This window comes from Cnephaeus nilssonii, assembly GCF_951640355.1.
Source record: "Cnephaeus nilssonii genome assembly, chromosome: 8".
NCBI classification, from domain to species: Eukaryota; Metazoa; Chordata; class Mammalia; order Chiroptera; family Vespertilionidae; genus Cnephaeus; species Cnephaeus nilssonii.
This window is the reverse complement of record NC_137079.1, coordinates 8167909-8188253: the sequence shown is the minus strand read 5'-3', so window position 1 is coordinate 8188253 and position 20345 is coordinate 8167909. Positions and strand designations below refer to the sequence as shown.

Genomic DNA, 20345 nt, shown 5'->3' with positions numbered 1-20345 from the left:
ACCAAATACGGTCATTAGTTTTTGTAGTTATTTGAACCTTCTAAAATAGGAAAACTTGTCTGTATTCTTCTGCAACTTGCTTTTGTGTGTGTGTGTGTGTGTGTGTGTGTGTGTGTGTCTCAGACTGAAATTCAGGTGTTCTGTGTCGCTATAATCCATTTCCTCTTCAATGCTGTATAATATTCCACTGCCATCACCCCCTCGACCCAGGTATCCCTTCCACTGTTGCTAGGCTTTGGGGCTGCTCCAGTTTGCAGTACGTGTCCCTCTACAGACCTGCAGGCGCACTTGTACTGGGGTTCTCACGATACCCCTAGGTCATGGGCATGTGGATCTCCAGCCTTCCTAGATGAACCCCCTTGTTTTCTGAGACATATAGAAGTTTCTCTTTTTTACGTAGTCAAGTCTATCAGCTGTTGGAGTAATTTCTTTTTTTTCTTTCTTTTTAGTCTTATAAAGTCCTCCCTCTCCTCCAGGTGCATTAAATACTCACATCCATGTGACAAAGAGACTGCAGCCCCAGTCACCCCTGGTTTTCTTTGCAGATATACAACAAGCTGCGAACAGTGGAACACATGACTGTCTACGAGAAGGAAGCCATACCGAGCAGGTTCTACTACAAGAAAGGGAAGTTTGTCTCTCCACTGACCTTACTGGCGGATGAAGGATGGTTCATAACGGAGGTAATTATAAAATAGACGACAATTTATGCATTAGACCCCTGGTCGATAAACTGCGGCTCATGAGCTACATGCGGCTCTTTGGCCCCTTGAGTGTGGCTCTTCCACAAAATACCACGGCCTGGGCGAGTCTATTTTGAAAAAGTAGCGTTAGAAGAAATTTATGTTTAAAAAATGTGGCTCTCAAAAGAAATTTCAATCGTTGTACTGTTGATATTTGGCTCTGTTGACTAATGAGTTTGCCGACCACTGCATTAGACAAATTCTACCAAACAACCAGAGGTACTAGTTCTTCAGCATTCCCAGGGAAGAGATTTTGTTTTCACTTATGTGTCATTCATTACCTGATTTCCTTCTTTAGAGAATCAAGAGACTTGGTCAGGTGACTTCTATTTGTTTATTTATTTTTGATAATCCTCACCTGAGGATATTTTTCCTATTGACTTTTAGAGGGAGTGGAAGGGAGGCCACCAAAGGAGCCGGCCTACGATAGTATTTTAGCTCCAGAAAGACCTCAGGGGGCGATCAGAAATACTGGTCACGCTAATGAGTGGACGTGGGGCCTGGGTGTGGAGCAGTGGGGTTCCCGGACATGGAACTGTCCCTCAGGAGGACGGAGTCATCCCTGTGTGCCCGCGGACAGAAAGCACCTGGTCACCAGGAAACGAAGCAGACCTGGTCCCAAATGCCAGCTGTGCGGTCCCCAGGCCAAGCTGGGCCCTCCACAGGCTTGCCTTCCCACGCCTTGTCATTTCAAATGTCGCCAAGGGGGTCCCGCTGCCCCTACCGCTCTCTCCTCTAAGAACCAAGTGCTTCTCTTGGCTCGATCACAGTTTGGAGTTCCCCCGGAGCGGGATTGCCCGAGGCCCACAGCAGCTTCCCCCGGAGTGGGTTCCCAGGGCTTCGCACCGAACACACATGCGGTCTAGTAGGTGCCTGTCATCCCATTGACCCCATAGAGCCAACTTTCCGAGCCATGCAGAAGGCCTTACGCTGGACACGTTCCAAGTCAGAAAGCTCTAGAATTTCTTTTGAGTGTTTAAAAGCAAATAAACAAGGAGGGTTAAGTCACAGCCCCCCCCGCCACCCCCCGTTCTCATTCCTTAGCCCGGGCCTCAGGCCTGCGAGGGCTCTCTGTGGGTCCAGCGTCCGTGGCAGCGGAATCTTCTTGCTAGTTTAGCCATAATCGGGAAAACAGCCGAGTCAGGACAAATCGATGCTGGTTGGGGGCCAATAAAATAGAATCCCTCTCCCTTTCTCCCGGCAGCCGCCATGCCATAAGCGTGCATGATTTTGCTTCCTTGGCACAAACGCCTTCCCTGTAAACTTTTTGCCACCAGTTTAAGTTTTGCAGACTCTAAGCAGCCGGCTGCTCTAACAGGAAGACAGTTAATGGAGTCAGGTTTTTTTTAATGGTCGCGTAGAGCAGTGGTCACCAACCGGTGGTCTGTGGACCACTGGTGGCCCATGAGGTCCGAAAGGTAGGCGACCTCTGGCTTAGAGTGGTGTCACTGACAAAGATAAAGATGGGGAAGCAGATTTCATTTGTCCTCAGCACCACACAGTTCCCAGGGCGACTGCTGACCTAGCTCCCCCAACTCAGCACCCCCCCCACTCAGCACCCCCCCCCCAGCTTGCTTCCTGCCCCCACCCCCCACCCCCAGGCCTGCCCTCCAAGGTCCTGGTAACATCAGTCACCCCAATAAACAGTCAGTACAGTCCCTGGAGGGCCCCCTCCTGAATCCCACCGGTCCTTTAGCCCAACTCACATACCCTCTCTCCGAGGAAGCACCCAGCTCGTCCCTAATGCCCTCCACCTGGAGTTCCCGGGAAGCCCTGGCCAGGCCCCGGCTGCTACATGGGTTCGTCTGCTTTTGTTCTCTGGCTTCCTGGAGTGGAAGCTCCTTGAGGTCAGGTCTGTGGCACCTTGACCTTCCATTTTCCTCCACGGGAATGAGACCATGGCCAGGGCTGAGGACTTGTTTAATTCGAATGAAATGAATTGAATGTGGAGAAGGTTGATTCTTGGATCGACAGGGTGTTCACTTGGTGGGCTTGTAAATCAGAAGCCAAGTAAACAGAGGAGTTAAGTCAGGCCTGTGACTTAGGTAATTATTAGTAGTCCAAATGAGTGGGGAGAAGGCTTTGAAAGTACCATGGCAATTCTGCTCCCGTTAGCCAGGGCAGGAGCCGTGCGCAGGGCGCCTGCTCTCTCCAGTCCCTCCCAGCTCCCCAGCTGATTCCTGCGGCCTCTTCATGCGCCCCCCCCCCCCCCCAACCTCCCCCCAACCCCCCCGCCTTCGGGCAGAACAGCAGAGGGAAATGCAGTGAATTCAGGCCGATCGTCTCCAGAGGAAAGATTTACTTTGAAAACTGGCAAAGGGTATGAAACGACAGGTTCAATTCTAAGGCCCGAGGATGAAGGGCAGTTAGGCCTGGCCCAGAACACACGGGGGGGGGGGGGGGGGGGGGGCAGGGGGAAATCAAGACGATCTGGGAGACGCGGCTCCCAATCTGATAGGCAGTGGCAGCCCGAGTTGCGTTGTCCAGGCCTGGCTAACTGAGCTCCCGGGAGCGGGTGTTGAGTGCTGGGAGCTGCTGGCTTTCGGGTGGTGATGAGGGTCGTCTGTGCCAGCCGTCTGAGCACACAAGCCTGCCCTCTGCACCCCTGGCACATGTCAATAAACAAGATGGGGGGGGCACGGAGAGAAACCCCATCCACACGGTGCCGTCCTCCCCCTTTCCCCCCTCCCCCAGGGAGCTCGGTTCCTCTCCACCCGCTGCATTCCCTGTCGGGCATTTCTCACTTCCAGGACCAGGGCCAGAGCCTGTGCAATCCCGTTCTGCTTAGAAAGAGGGCGCCGTCTCAGACAGGGCAGAGAGACGGGTAGAAGGACATCTCCTTGCAGCGGCCTGTGGCACACACATCTGCAGGCTCTTAGCCACCACCCACAGGGCCCCGGGGAGCCTCCCAATGGGGCCTCTCGGGAGAGCGCTTAGAATGCTGATGCCACAGACTGAGCGGCAGGGGTCTGTAAGGAAACCATACCCCCAGGCCCGGCACACACCCAGGTCAGCGCTCACCTTTTGTTTATTCTAACCTGACCGGATTCCGGTCACCGGATTTGATTGGCATGGCCTCAAGCAGGCACCGAGAGCAGAAGACTCTCCGTTGCCCTCGCTCCTTCCAGCAGCCCGGGCTGCCGGCTGCCTTCGTCTGTGGCTTTTCCCAGGTGAGCTCACACAGTCCTCCCCGCCTCACGGGGCCTCTCGGTGCCTCCCTTCCCACCAACCCAACAGTTCCCAAGGGTCCCGATGCTGGGGGACCTCCGTACCCAACCATTATTTTTTGTAAGAGCTTCCCGTGTGGCCTCTGCGTTCCCCATGGCTACACACACACACACACACACACACACACACACACACACACACCAGTCCTACCCCATCTCACCTTTGGCCAAACCTGGAGAGTCTGGGCACCTCCCTAGGGTATTGCCAGGTGGGGTCGGGCTCCTCGACCGGCAGCTGGAGGGTGGGCAGCCCGGGGGGTCACTCTCTGAAGCAGGTCTGTGAGCCATGCCTCGTCACCCGCCCTGCCTCTGACGCGAGCACCGAGCACCGGGAGGGGAATGTAGGAACCGTGTGCCGATGGGGAAAGCCGCTCGGTGGGAAAGGAGGAGCAAAAATCATTCAGTCAATGCTCCACATCCCATCCAGTCACTCACAGGAATTGGCCAGCTTCTCAAGCACTCAGCCGGGTGATCACTGCTTTTGAAAACCAGTGAGAACAGTGGTCCCTGGAGCAGGTTGCCCCTGTCATGGAAACTCGTGGGTCTCCCTGTGAGCGCAGGTTTTCATGGTGGTGTGTTTGTATTTGTGGAATTTTGACTGGAATTTTTCAATCAGGTAATTGGTCTCCATCTCCCTTCCCCCTGTGCCTCTGTCTCGGGGGACTCGTGTCCTGTGGGGCTCATAATCAGGGAAGTCGCTAGCAACCCAGGGTCCTACCTGGTGTCCAGGCGTCGCAGCCCCCCGGACTGCGACAAAGCTAAACTGGGACGCGTCCTGATCATCAGCTCAGGATCAGACAGATAAGGAACAGACACAGCCTAGCAAGTCAGAAATGCAATACGTGAATGAAAGCGTGCCCGTGGAAAAACACGAGCTACAGCTGGAGGAGGAGGGACCGGGGTGACGGAGACTCAGGAAACGGAGAGGCAGTGAAATAGTGCCATTTGGCAAGCAGTCATGCCAGGGCGATGTATGGGCTGAGAGGGGATGGTGTGCAATGCGATCTGACAGCTAAATACGCAGAGGCGAGTTCAGGCCTCACCACCACCCCTGCCCGGCCGTCAGGGCCAGAGCGCCTTGCCCCACAGCCCGTGCATCTGGGACCGGCTGCAGCCATTCAGCGAGCAGCACCTACTGTGTGTCAGGCACTGAGCACGCAGTCATGTCATCCTCCAAACCCTCTTGAGGAAGGTGTGATGGTTCCGCAGGGAACCTGAGCCTCAGGTGGATCACGGGGCTAGGAAGTGGCAAGGTGAGACTTAACCCATCCAGTTCCACAGTCTCTCTCTATTTTATAACTGGCCGCCACTACGGCGAGTGAGGAGGCAAGGGACAGGAGGGCCTCACGTCCAGGGCCCGCAGGAGCACTGGGGGACCTCTGGCCGTGGTCAGTGGAAGGTGCGTAAGGACAGGAGACAGGTGGCCTGGATTTCGGTCCCAGGCCTCCCTCTCAGCAGCTGTAAGAGCAGCAGTTCACCTCCCGTGTGCCTTGCTTTCTTCAACTACAAAGTAGGGACACACCACCCGTGCTGGGATGCTGTGGCGATTTGGTGAAGGGCGGTTTCTGCTCTCGGTGAACCGCATGGCACGCTGACTACACGGGACTCTTACCGTCTTGTGAGCCGGCCTGTGCACTGCTGGTACTTGAGCTGTTTCGCTTCTACTCCTTCACCACGACCCGCCACCTCTACCTCCTGCGTTTGAGCTTTTGGGGATGTTGGACCCTGCTTAGTAAGAGGATGGCTGGGCTCCCAGGAATGAAGGCTCCGTGGGCACGAAGGGCTCAGGGCGTCCGCCTGGCTCCGGCCTCCTCAGGACTCCCCTTCACGCCTTTTGTGCCACAAGGAGGCACCTGCAGGGGAAGAAGATGTAGTTCTGGAGGGAAGAAGGGCTTCGGGGAAGGGGTGGCCCTGGAACCCATGCCCGGTGGAGGAAATGAAGATTGCGATGCCTGGGTCAGAGGAGCTGGGGTGACCTCTTTGCACGCGTCACTCCACGGAGAGGACGGGCTGCTATGCTGAGCTGCTCTGGAGGGCGGAGCCGGAAGGAAGGCAGGACAGGGCAGTAGGGACGGCGGAAGGAGCACCAGATGGTCAGAGTGGACCACCTCTGGGCCCCAAGGGCTTTGCGAGAAAAATGAGATGACTAGGTTAGATGCCGTGTTTCCCAGTAATTCTGACAGCAACTGGGTGTCCTACAACTCAGTTCAGTGCTGGTACTAACTATCCCGTGAAGGGCTCGGTCCCACAAGCCTGTCCCCCTTCAGATGGCAGCCAGAGTCGGGGGTCCCCAGCCTACACATCCTTGTATTGGACTTGGCTACAATGTGCAGGTTCTCACAACCCCCTTCCGGTGTGATAAGTCACTGGAGTGAATCTCAGAGCTCAGAAAAGTGCTGTACTTAGGATTACAGTTTTGTTCTAAAGGATGCAACTCAGGACCAGCCCCGCAGAAGAGACACCTGGGGGAGGGGCGCAGAGCATACTCGTTCCTGTTGGGGGAACCCTCCCAGCACACCAATGAGTTCATCAGTCAGAAGCTCCTGGGCCATGTGGTACCCGGGTTTCATACGGGGTGTCGCTGTGTTGTCAGGGGCGATGAAAGCAGTGGCCACGTGGCTGACCTCCACCTGAGAGGTCAGAGAAAGGCCGACAGGTCTAACCCTCTCATCATGTAGCTGGTCCCTCCTGGGACCGGCCTCCATCCTGAAGCAACTGGTCCCTCCCCCAAGGTCATGCCATTAGCCCAAACTCAGGTGAGGGAGAAAGGGGCTCCCTATGAATAACACAAAGACTCCTGTCACTCAGGAAATTCCAAGGGTGTTGGGAGCTCTGTGCCAGGGACCTGGGGTAAGGGCCAAATGTATTTTTTATTCTACCGCAGGAACACTTGATCACCCCCCCTCCCGCCGGTCACAAACATGCTATATTTAGTGATTCTAAAACTGATGATGCCCCTAGCCAGTTTGGCTCAGGGGATGGAGCGTCGGCCCCGCAGACGGAAGGGTCCCGGGTTCTATTCTGGTCAAGGGCATGTACCTCGGTTGCAGGCTGGATCCCGGCCCTGGTCAGGGCTCCTGTGGGAGGCAGCCAATCGATGTACCTCTCTCTGTGTGTCTCCCCCGCCCTTCCACTCTCTCTAAAAATCAATGGAAAAAATATCCCTGGGAGAGGATGAACAACAACAACAAAAAACCCCAAAAAACATCTGATTACAAGGTGCAGGGTACAGTTCAGCTCCGAGGAAGAGAACGCCTGCATGCCAAGAAGGAAGTCCCCGCTGCTGCTGGGTGGTGGTCGGGGCCAGGTGCCCACTGGCCACGGTGCTGGGACCGGGAAAGTAACTGCCTTGTTGGTTTCAGAGCCGAGAGATGCTTCCGTTCTGGATGAACAGCACTGGCAAGAGGGCGGGCTGGCAGCACGGATGGCACGGATACGACAACGAGCTCATGGACATGAGGGGCATCTTCCTGGCCTTCGGACCCGGTAGGCGGGGCAATGACAGGGTTCTGTCAGTCATCCGTTCCCAAGGACGCGTCCCCAGGGGCTCATGGCGGAGGGAAGGCTGGCGTGATTGCTTTATGAGCAACGCTGAGCAGACCCAGCCGGTCTCCGTGAAACATCGCTCGCTGGCTGGCGTTCAAATGCTCCTTGGGTTTGGCAAATGTGGCTGAATAGTTTTCCTTGTAAATGTTAAACCTTGAGTGCAGCGCGGAAAATGTGTTCCACATGTTTGCGATTCATTTTTCACTTAATTCATCAGAATGTGACTTCACAGCCATCCCATGTCCAGGAACGCTTACCGGACACCGGCGTGCTGACAGCTGCGAGTTTCAGCGCTGGTGTGGCTGCTCCCCGGGCCTGGCTCCCCCACACTTCTTGTCTGGAGCACCCAGCCCTGGGGGGTCATTCGGTTTAGGGCAACCAGAAGCTGGTCTGCGCTGCAGGGCAGGCTGGGAAATGACCCGGAGGCTGACTCTGAGAGTCAGCCAGGAGGACGAGGGGGGTCTTGGATGAAAGCAAGTGGCTTCCTCAACCAGATGAATTCTAGGGCGGGCAGAGAGCAGGGGTGAAGAGGGCCTGTTTGGTCATTTGCTTTCATTATTTAGAGCACCGAAAATTCACATTTTGCAAAAGTTTATCAAATACTCTGAGGATCATACTACTACCTGACACCCCCTTCCTTAAAAAACAAACAATTAGGATAGCCCTAGCCCAGTGGTCGGCAAACTGCGGCTCGCGAGCCACATGCGGCTCTTTGGCCCCTTGAGTGTGGCTCTTCCACAAAATACCACGGCCTGGGTGAGTCTATTTTGAAGAAGTGGCGTTAGAAGAAGTTTAATTTTAAAAAATTAGGCTCTCAAAAGAAATTTCAATTGTACTGTTGATATTTGGCTCTGTTGACTAATGAGTTTGCCGACCACTGCCCTAGCCGGTTTGGCTCAGTGGATAGAGCGTCAGCCTGCAGACTGAAGGGTCCCTGGTTCGATTCTGGTCAAGGGCATGTGCCATGGTTGCCAGCTCCTCCCCGCAGCCCAGACCCTACCGTGCAAGAGGCAACCAATCAATGTGTTTCTCTCACATCAATGTTTCTCTGTCTTTCCCTCTCTCTTCCACTCTCTCTAAAAATTAATGGAAAAATATCCTCGGGGGAGGATTAAAAAATAATAATAATTAGGATAAAGAGCATTCAACAGCCATCACCAGTCAGTTGACTGGCTCATGAGCGACTCTCTTTCCCGATACTGTCCACTCTCCCGGTTAAATAGACCCAGCCGACCCTGATACCCACATTACAAATGCCCTTTTCTGGATGCTGATCAAAATGCTCCCATCCATGAAAGCCACGCTTTCCTTTCAAAGTATAAGCTAGAGATTACCCCACGAAGCCCTGCTCTTCTTCCCGATACAGCAAGCGAAGGCATGTGTCAACCCCCTGCCTTGGCCCACTCCCCTTACCCCAGCACAGTGGCTGAGAACCTGAGGTGTCTGTGTCCGCACCCTCCGTGGGGCCTCTGGCAACCTGAGCTTGGGGAACTCATGGGTCTGAATCCTTTCCCACGTGTGATCCAAGTTCCCGATGCTGAAGGAAGACTCAGAAACAGTAGCAGCAAACATCTATAGAGCCCTGACCGGGTCAGGACCTGGGCCTGGGGTTGGGGCGCGGGGAGGGCGTGCAGAGGGTGTCCAGCATGTGGCCATCAACCAGTAATAGCTATCAGGTGCTCCCTGTCAGCCTGGGCCCTGCCAGATCCATGCAGCTGAGAGCTGAATGAATGAGTGATGAGACCCCGAGGACTCCGTGGAGGTCAACTGCTAGGTTAGGCGGGAGACACTCCAGGGCCACAGCCTTTATCCGGAGAGCACCAGACAGCCGGGCTTTCGTTCAAAACCATCACCTCCCCCTTCCCCAGAGAGAAAAAAGGATCATGAATGCAAAACAGTTGTCAGTTGAAGGAGTGTTTATGAGCAAGGCCCGGGCGTATTTTAAAGCAGAAGCAAACCAAAAACGTTAAACAAAATACCCAAAGCTGCATTAGCTCTGGGTTGCGTTCCGTGGGGGAGATTCTGTCCATTAGCAAAGGCCTCCATCCCGGGCTCCTTGACTACTAAAAGCCCGAGTCTTTTATAGACCGAAAGACGACCCCTGATGCAAACCGACGGGGCTCATTGCGAACATGTTCCCAGGCAGATAGAGCCGGGAGAGCCCCTGCCAACCGTCCCGTCTCCGATTCTTATGAAAGATTGAACAGCTTTACACACTGGCTGTTTACTCAGAAGACAATTTAAGAGCAAGGCCCCTAATGGCTCTCTAGCTGCACTTTGAGATAGAGGCCCATCTCTCCTGATTAATGGTCGGCGCCTCTCGCTTAGGGAGGAGGCCGGGCATCCTCGTGGCTGCCCACAGGCAGTTGTGGAAGTCAGGGAGTCTGGCCCAGCTGAGGGAGAGAGGAATCATTCTGGAAGGTAGCCTGTCTCTGGTTAATCCCCGCTTCTAATCGGAACAACCTAATCCGGCCCCAAAGAACTCCATATTTCCGACGAGACAGCAGGACTCTGACGGAGTGAGCTGTGTGCGGACTCGGAGAACAGTCCTAGGTTGCAGGCACCTCGGGAGTCTGCAGAACCTTCTCGCTTTGAGAGAAACAGTCTTTATATCCACAAGATGTCCACCCCTGGGGATGCCTCAGATTCCCAGTCGCGGTTCAGAATGCCACGTGGAGCTGGCAGAGCTTTGGCGGAGTCCTCACCAATTGGATGGGGGTGTGGTTTTGCTCTTTGGGAATTTTCCAGAAGCTCCCATTCCAGCCTGAATCATGTCTGCGTTGGGCCCCAAGTCCCAGCCCTGCAGAACAGGAAGCCATGACCCAGGTGGAACGGGAAAGGCAACCGGTTCTCCTTCCTGCTTACGGGCACAGGAGTTGATTTTGTACTTGAAACAGAAAACGATGCTGTATCTCCAACACTTCTGTCTGCAGAGTTTACCTCACTATTTCTGTTAAGAGTTAAAGAAGTGGGTGCTTGAAAGGCCCACTTTGGATTTACCGCCGACTGCCACCGCCCACCCACACGGCAAGGGCATGGCCACCACGTGATGGGGCAGTGGGATCATCACACCCAGGTTCTTGGCGGGTCAGCAGGAGGGAGAGGACTTGCTTTCCCATCACGGGGGCGACCTTTCCATTGAGTTTTCTGGCTGCAGAGGGATCATCTCCGGGGAAGTACAACCACCACCTTCGTTTCAGTGTACGACTTGCCTTAACAGTAAGAAGGGGTGGCATCCCGGGGCAGCCCTTACGCTCGCCTCTCCTGGGAGGTTCTGGATTTTTTTAAAAAAAACTATTTGTCCCCCGAGATGATGCTGACTTGTAGCCTCCCCGGCCAAAAGTAAAGTGAGGCCTCCAGAGAACGGATGGACTGTTTTCCATCCATCGCTTGCCCTTGCTGGGCACCTATTCCACACGCCTGTCAATCACACCAGCTGCCTCGTAGTGAGCACGTACAACGTGCCTGGAGCTGCGATGGGGTACCATTTCCCTGCCCGTTCCCTGAGGTCACCCAGCTAGGAAGGGGGTGCAGGCTGTGCCCAGCCCATCCTTGCTCTGGATCCGACGTGCTCTGTGGCAGAGTTTTCTGTGTGTAACTTTCTTCTACATTTGTAATCTCAGGGCGGACACAAGAGCCGGAAGTTGCTGTTGGGTCTGTTTGCTCTTTAAATCAAGCATCTGTGCCCATGTTAGCAAAGCAGTTACACAGTGAGCAGCCGTCCAGCCCCCCATTTCCTTAAACTCTCTGAAAGGCCATGCCCAGGCTGTATCGATGGGTACAATCTCCCTTCTCAATTCAACCCCAGGGTAGCTTTGGGTATTTTGTTGGAAGCTCTGTTTTGGGGCCTAAACGCGAGACTGCTTGTGGACATGTATTGCCAAACTCTCCCATTCGCTCTTAAGCAGACAAGCACTTGGCAGTCAGCATCTTATGTGCCCCCGGGGTGGGGGGCGGAAGGAGGAGGTGCGCTCCGGATTGACATCCCTCCTTCGGCCCCTGACCTAGGATGCTGTGAAGGGCCAGCCCCACCCTTCCCAGGCCTGTGTCCCCGCTGGAGTTTGGGGCAGCCTCTGGGATTCCGGAGCACACCCCTCCATCAGGCCTCCCAGCACCTTCCTGGCTCTGTAACCCCAACTCCAGGTCGCTTTTCCTCACGAAGCCAAGCTATTTTATCCGCCAAGGAAAGGCTCCCAGCGAAGGCACAAGCGGTCCTCTGGACGCCTTCAGGAAGCCATCGCTGTTGCTCTGAGTTGCTGTACGGTCCATGTCCCATCCAGCCCTGGGCCCTCTGGGAAGTGGAGAGACATTTTCTTTTTTTTTTTAAATCCTCACCCAAGGATATTTTTTCCACTGATTTTCAGACAGAGTGGAAAGGAGGGATGAGGGGGAGAGAGGGAGAGAAATATTGACATGAGAGAGACACATCGATTGGTTGCCTTCCCCGTGTGCCCTGACTGGGGCTGGGGGTCAAGCCCCAACCAAGGTATGTGCCCTTGACCGGGAATTGAAGCCATGACCCTTTGGTCCGTGGCCCGATGCTGTAACCACTGAGCAACCCAGCCAGGGCGTGAAACATCGTTGCGTTGCTGTGGGGTCTCTGCAGTAGAAATTGGCGCCCTGGCCAACCAGTCCCTGCTAGATAGGTGTCCGGAAACTGGGTTTGGCAAGCCCTGCAGGACAGGTGAACTTCTGGCCACATCTGCGCTCAGCGCTCTGCAGGAGGAGCAGCTGCAGGTGGCCCTCTGCCTCCGGAAAGACAGAGCTGGGCGGGTACAAGGAGCACAGTTATGCTCAAGGTCAGCCTGGGCGGGGATTTGTCTCTTAAAGGAACTCGGCTCCAGGAGCCATGGAAAGTGACTTCCTTTCACAACCTGTGGCCTTCCCCATACGCCACGCCCCACTGACAGAGCTGGTTTTGCAATCCCAAAGCCCCGTGGAGCCTGAGCGTGATTCCTCCACACTGGGACTCGCCCCTCCCTGCCCGGTCACTGACTGTGATAACTTACTTGCTTGCCTTTGTCTTTCAGATTTCAAATCCAACTTCAGAGCCGCCCCGATCCGCTCCGTGGACGTCTACAACGTCATGTGCCGCGCGGCAGGCATCGCCCCGCTGCCCAATAACGGGTCCTGGTCCCGGGTGATGTGCATGCTGAGGAGTCCGGCCAGCACGGCGCCACGGCATCTGCCCGGCGGCTTGGCCCTGGCCTTGACTCTGCTCTTGCTCCTTCAGTAGCTGCTCCTCTGTGTCCCAAACACTCAGCCAAGGGGGCCTTCACGGGGAACAGTTTTATGTCCTATTTGAGTAATAGCTTCTTTAACACAATCAGGGCCACACAAATTGCCAATATTTTATTCTTGGATGATTCTATACATAAAAACCCCTACTTCTTAGAAACAAATATCTGAACTGAAGATAAGGAACATCTTGCTCTTAATCTGTTCAGCTGTATGTCAGCTTGTCCTTGCTTTTTCATTTGGAAATTCAGATGAACCGTCTGAGCAAGGGCCTGTCCCTAGCAAGCAGCCTTTGAGAGAATATTGCGTGAGAGTCCGGGACCCCACTCCGTCCCGCTCTGCACAGAGCAGCCCCCAGCCTGTGCCCTGTGCACACCCAGGAGCCCTCCTCGGGATCTGTGGCCACAAGTCCTGGACTGCGCCTTCCTTCCCAGAGAGAGGGGGTTCCCCCTGACAGCCGTGGCTGCCATCTGGTCCTGTCCCAGCTCATGGAGTTTTTCCATCTTCTACAAAGACCCAAAAAGGGTGTTATCTTAGCATGGGCCACCCATCAATCAAAATCACGAAAGATCGGAGAACTCAGAATAAGGCGGCAGGCATGACTTCCCTCCCAAAGTCGGGATGCACAAAAATGTCCCCGTCACCTTGAGGAGCAGAAAGGCTTAGCGTAGATCAGGGCTCCTGTGTGACGTCTCGCGGGGTATCCCGGCCTGAAGCGTCGCCCGCAGCAGCCCCCGCGTGCTGTGGGTGAGTTGATGGATTGCCCGCCGCCTGCCAGCATGAAGGCCTTCTCAGAGACTGCACTCTTTGGATCACCACACACAACGCGGACTATAGCAACGCCCGGCGCACATTACAGCTGGGAAGGGTATCTGGCTGACGAGCGAGGGGACACATTTGCAGAAATCTCAGGTCACTTCTTGGAATGGTGATGCATTAAGCATAAGTCTTATGCGTCGGTGTCCTGGAGCTTTGCTTGTTAAACAACAGCAGCAAAGTGGATCCCTGCGTGCCCCAGAATTCCAAGGAAAACCAGGGCGGGGTGGGGGCAGAGAACCTGATGGCGTCAAATCCCCATCGCTGACCAACAAGCCATTTGATTAGGAAAGTGGTGCAGCTGCCACCTGCGAGACTTGAGGTCTCCGGGCCCCCGAGACGAGCCGTGGAGCCTGGCCGAAATGTTTTCAGTTCATCAGCGAGTTGGGTGCTGGGGATCTTGCACAAACAAGGGACAACTGCATGTTTAAGTGATCCGACTCATGGACACACATCGTTGCTTTAAAAATGACTTCGCACGAAGCCAGGCGGATCTGCCAGTGAGACTGTTGTGTCAGGAAAACAACCTCCGGTCTCCTCGGGACGATGAAGCCCCTTCCAGGGTGTTGACCTTGAAAAACGGATATCAGCGCTCACCCTGACTCCAGGAGGCGAAGCAAGCCGCCTCTGTGCCTTGAATCATGGGAGCAAAGGGTCCCTGCTTCAAAACATCCACTTCATCTGCACACAAACTTCCTAAGGGCTTATGTAACGTGCCTTTAGAATGCAGCATCGGATCCAAGGGACAGAAGGCCAACCAGCCTTTGGTTGAAAGCAAATCAGTGCTCTCAACATCGGCAGCGGTTGTGAAGTGCACAGCCATTGTTCCAGTCTCCTCTCTCCTTCAAGGACGGAGCTCTGATGAACGCCGCCCGGCCCGCCTTCCTGTGAAGCAAGGATCCTGAAAACATACACAAGCGATTCGGTTAAAAGTGGATCATCAAATGAAGAGGGGTCCAAACATGTATACTGTCTTGCATTTTTCTTTCCTGCTCTGTTCTGCCCACACCCCCACCACACACACACACACACACACACACACACACACACACACACACACACTCATGCCTTAAACCTTCAAGTTACATAATCAAATTTCAGATAGTTGTCTGACAAAGTGAAGTTACTCAATAAATGCTCTCAAAGCAATGAATGAGAATAAAGAACTTTTGGAATCATGACTATTGGTAACTAATTAAGAAAATTCAGCCCCTAAATGGAGAAAACACTTTGTGCCTAAAAGAATGCATGCATTTTAGTGGCTAGATTCTTTGGCTAAAGTCCCCCCCGCCCCTCCCCTTTGATTTTTGTTTTAAAGGTACATTCTTTCCCCCAGGAAAATTTTACTTTCTCTAAATGGTTTTGTTTCACAGAAGTAAGATCTGTGAGGAATACCTATAGACAACTTTTTCTGGATTATTTTACTACTTCGTGGCTAATTCCAGGAGGATGATAATGATCATTGGATTGACCTGCCAATAACAAAGATAAAGGGAAGGAAGATCCTTAAATCGAAGAGATGAATGGCTGCTTTCCCTGTCTCTGCATACTCTCCAGAACCCAATCCAATTACGTCCTGAAGATGTAAGCATAAGTTAGAACAGGCCCAGAGGATTCTTTCTCACCTTTCGTTCTGAATGATAACTTCCAGCTCCTTTTCCTCTTAAAGTGACCTTGGGAATCCATTCTGAGTTCAGACCCAGACACCAGTTTGCATGTGTCCTGGGAGTGTAAGCATCCCCTGACCCTCCTTCAGAGACGCAGGCTGGCAGGACCTGGGTGGGGCCCCACGTGACGCTGAAGTCACACTGATGGGAGGTTTGGGTTTGCTCTAAGGAGAAATGGTGCCGAAATGACCCTGGTAGACCTGAGTCTCCCGACAGTCATTTCAAAGCCCACCAGTTTCTCCTGGGGCCGCCAGCCCTCCTGAAACCAAAGCTGATGGGTTCACCCCGGTGATGGAGAGGAGCCAGAAAGGCATCGCAGGCTTCCCCACACCCCGCTCCTCCCGGGGGTCTGCGATTCCCAGCGGTGCTATCAGACAGACTCTTGTTCAAGACGCTACTATTTTATGGGTTTTCTAAGTGGTTTGCATTTCTGTAAATATCGAGGGATTTCCAAATACGATTGCATGTTTACTCTTTTTAAGCAATTCGTGATAGACCAAAGGCAGCGCGCATACACTGCTGGCCAGCAGGAAGGGAGGGTGTGCGTGGTCGTGGCGGGCTGGTCATAAACGTGGGAAACTTGGTCTCGGGTACACGCCATGAAAATACACTTCTGTGTTGCTTTGAAATCATAAAATCGCACTGAGTGCAGGTGCCTCAAATGTTTAATAAATGTCCCATAAATATGTGTTGAATGAGAAAAAGAATAAATGTCATTAAAACGATTTGCTTACACCTCAGATATTCTCTGTCTTTAGTACCTCAAATTAAATAAACTTCACTTTTGGCTTGCTTCCTAATCACCCAATCGGTGATTATACTTCATTCCATAAACTAGATATAGTCCATCCCATCCTTATACATTTGACAGAAAGAAGGAAGCAAAAGAGAATGGAAGGAAAGAAAGAAGGGGAGGGGAAAGAAGGAAGAAAATTAGGTTTTAAATATACTGAGCATATTTACTTTTAAAAATGTAACCGCTTTATCAAGGTTTAATTCACGTGCCATAAACTCCCCATTAGCAAGTTCATAGAATTCTGCAGCCATCACCACCATCAGTTTCAGAACCTTTTTATCAGCCCTCAAAGCAACGCCATGCCCATTAGCTGTCGTTCCCATGTCCTCCCACCACCACCCTGGGCAACCATTCAACTCTGCTCTGTGTCTACAGATTTGCCTCTTCGGGATATTTCATAAAAATGGAACCAAGCAATCTGGTCTTTTGTGGCTGGCATCTTTCACACAGCATAATGTCTTCAAGGTTTTAGCATGAATCAGTGTATTTTTTTATTTCCAAACTAGGGGCCCAGTGCACAAATTCGTGCACCTTGAAAGGAACTGTGGGCCAAGAGGCTGCGGTGGGCACAGGGGTAGGTCTCAGCCCATCCATGCTCCCACCTGACCCCTCCCTGCCATGGCCCCTGGTCCCCTGTCTGCTGGTAACCCCGCTCCCACTGCCACCACTCCCACGCACTGACAGTGCCGGCTCCACTCACGGCGCAGAGGGATTGGGGCTAGCGCCGTCAGCGGGTGCGAGCAGAGTCAGCGGGTGCAAACAGTAGCTGCTGCCCTGATTGCCCCTCAGGAGCAGGGAAAAGTGGAGAAGCCCTCAGGGATGATTGGGGCCAGCAGCCACCGCTCACACCCGTTGATGGTGCCGAGCAATTGGGACCGGTGCCAGGCACTGGCAGCAGGTGCGAGTGGCGGCTGTGGGTGCGAGCAAGGCTGGCACTGGCACGGTGGCTCCAGCGCCAGCAGAGAGTGAGAGTGGGGCCATCACTGGCAGTGGGTGTGAGAGGCAGCTGCTGGCCCCAATCACCCTCAGGAGCAGGGGGAGGTGGAGAAGCCCTAAAGGGTGATCAGGGCCGGCAGCCGCTGCTCGCACCCGCTGATGGCGCCAAGTTATTGGGGCCGGCACCAGGCAATGGCAACGGGTGCGAACAGGGGCTCCGGCATTGGGCGCTGGCAGCAGGTACGAGCGGGGCTGGCACCGGCAGCAGGTGTGAGTGCTGGGTGGGACCGTGGCGTGCAGGAGCAAAGAATTTTCAATAACCACCAGAGGCTTGCCCTGATGACAGCGACTGGCGCCACACCTTGATCTGGCACCCCTGCTCACCTGCTCTACCATCCCACTGTAGCCAATGCCCGCCATGTTCTGCGCTCTGACACCCACCATATTCTGCACTCTGCCGCCTGCCGCCAACGCCTGTTCCATGCACACCCCTGGTGGTCAGCGCACATCATAGTGCAGTTGTTCGGTTGTTCCGCAGCTCGGTCTATGTGCATATTAGGGTTTTATATACATAGATACTATTCCATTATGCAGATATCCTACATTTTATTTATCTCTTCATTAGTTGATAGACACACCTTTTTGGGTATTGTGAATACTGCTGCTCTGAACATTCATGGGTGAGTTTTTGTGGGTATACGCTTTCGTTTCTCTCGGGAATATGCCTGGAGTAGAATCGCTGGGTCTCATGGTAACTCGATGCTAAACTTTTGAGGAACTTGTCAGACTGTTTTCCAAATTGGCTGCCCCACTTTGGAATTTACCAGCAGGCTTCCAGATTTTGCGCATCCTCGCCAACACCTGGGTTTTACATGACAGCCACCCTGGGAGGTGTGATGCGATCTCTCGCTGTGGCTTTCTTTTGCGTTTCCCTCATGACCGATGACGCTGAGAATCTTTCCATGTGCCTGTTGGCCACATGTCTATCTTTGCTGGAGAAATGTACATTCAAGTCCTTTGTCCACATTTTTTACTCAAATGTCTTTTTGAGTTGTAACCGTTCTTTGTATGTTCTGTACACACGTCCTTCAGAGACATGGTTTGCCGATGCCTCTCTTCTCACCACGGGTCCTGCACCTGGAAGGGCTCCGCAGCCCACAGGAAGGGAGGCCACTGGTGCGAAGGGAGGCCACTGGTGCGCCACGTCGGGAGGTTCAAAGACGAACCCCCAGGAGTTTCCGATGCTGCATGCTGAATACCTGCGAGGGCGTTTCTTTCCTGAGCCACCCGGCACGCCCCCCGGGCCAGGACAAGCTCTTGAGGAGCATCACTGTGCTGGTTCCAGGGTCCCCAAGGTGACTTAGGAGGACCCGGCATGGCTTGGTCCACATGAGGCCACATGGGACCACCTATCATCTGGTCCTTGGAAAGGAGCCCCACACAGCTCACTTCCCTATGCCCCTCATCCCCCGCCCCCCCACCCCCGCACCCCTCTTCCTCCTCCAGCCTCCAGCCCTGCTGGCTGCCCTGGTCTCCCTGCTGAGCTCAGGTGCAGGGCACTCTAAATTGGGTTTCACACTTTTTGCCAGAAGCCCCATATATAAGGCGTAATCCTGTGAACTAACGTTCTCCTAATTATGAGTCTTATTTAACTCTAAGCAAAAGAATGATTCGTTTTCTTTCCTCTTAAAGGAAAGAAATTTGTCACGTAATTGCCAACAGTTTGTTATAGTCTCGTCGAGTTGAAAACACAGTCAAACAAATTTAATTGGATCAGGTCAGAGCCCAGGTCTGGCTTATTCATCTCTTTATACCCAGATCCTGGAACAGAGCTGGGCACACAGTAGGCCCTCAAATACTTGAAGTATGGATGCATCTAATTTTTTGAAAGAGCATGCTGACTGTGTGATACAATTATTTGACGTTATGGAGCTGCCTCTGGGGCAACCTGCCCATGTGGAATGAGTCTCTCCAGAGAAGGCTCAGACTGACAGGGAGGGAAGAATAGCACACGCCACACCCTTTGCTATGGGTTGAATGGTTCCTCCCAAAAAGATGTGTCCAGGTCCTGGTCCCTGGACCCTGGGAATGTGACCTTGTTTGGAAACAGAGTTTTGCAGATGTGATCAAGGTAAGATGAGGTCATGCTGTACTCGGGTGGACCCTACGCCAATGACTGGTGTTCTTACAAGGAGAGGGAAATTTGACCCGGAGACACAGGGAGGCAGGCCCCAGGGCGATGGGGGCAGAGCTTGGAGTGAGGCATCTGTAAGGACCTGCGGCAACCACCAGGAGATGAAGAGGTAAGGAGGAGCCTCCCCACAGCCTTCGGACGCCTTGATTTCAGAATCCTGGCTTCCGGGATGGTGGGAAAGCACCTTTCTATTGCTTCAAGCTCCCCGGTTTGTGGGAATTTGCTAGAGCAGCCACAGGACACTAACGCACCTTTCCCATTGCTTTCGCAGTCCGTCTCGTTCAGCCACGATTGCTTGAGCTCCTCCTCCACACCAGGTGCTGCGCTGTGTTCGGGGAACATAGAGAAAGGAAGACCCCGCACCTCCTCACAGAACGTGCTCATTCCATTTCTTCCATTTATGAGCAGAAGTGAACTCTCCTTTCTGTGCCATGAAATGTTCTGGTTGCTCCAGGCAACGCCTGGAGAGAGTTTCAGAAAACCCGAGTCACACGATGAGAGAGGGCGCCCCCTAGAGCAGAGGAGCTGGAGGCAGAAGCTCACCCGCTTGTGCTTCTGATGACACCTCGTCCACCGCCCACCGCCCACCGCCCACCGCCTCCTCTGGGATCTTGCTCTTGGCCATTGGATGCCCGCCCTCTGCTCTCTGCTCTTTTGTATAATTAATTATCTCGCAGTAAAAGCAAAAGTGGTCACGTTACTCTCCTGATTAAAAACCACCCTTGTCTCTCGTTCCTACAGAATTCAATTCCAAATCCTGCCGAGGCCCCTACATATGCCGTTCTCTGCTCTCACGTGGTCCCACGTCCGGGAGCCCCGCCCCACTCTGTCTAGCACACTTTTACTTTCCTGCATAGCCTGGATTCTCTGCGAACCCCTTCATATTCTTTTATTGTTTTGTTTGTTACAAACCAGGTCACAGTGCATTGTTTTTGTTTGTTTGTTTGTTTCATTTTCTTTTTATTGAATTTATTGGGTGACACTGGTTAACAAAATTATGCAGGTTTCAGGTAGGTGCACAATTCTATAACACATCATCTGTACACTGTATTGTGTGTTCCCCAAGTCAAATCTCCAAACTATCCCCCCCCATACTCTCCTCCCCTGCCCCCACCCCTCTCCCCCTGGCATTGCATTGCAATAATTTGTTTTCAAGGATCTCCAACTAGGCTATCAGCAAAA

General features: G+C 53.4%; 1 protein-coding gene across 1 annotated transcript in view; it reads left to right on the top strand.

The window, feature by feature from the left end:
- ENPP6 (ectonucleotide pyrophosphatase/phosphodiesterase 6) overlaps nt 1-15965 on the top strand; it is a 75922-nt gene extending 59957 nt beyond the window's left edge. Inside the window, exons 6-8 of the mRNA XM_079779326.1 lie at nt 546-683; nt 7333-7456; nt 12547-15965. Of these exons, the coding sequence (XP_079635452.1) occupies nt 546-683; nt 7333-7456; nt 12547-12752 (468 nt within the window). The 3' untranslated portion in view covers nt 12753-15965. The remainder of the gene's footprint in view (nt 1-545; nt 684-7332; nt 7457-12546) is intronic.
- Nucleotides 15966-20345: the final 4380 nt, after the last annotated feature.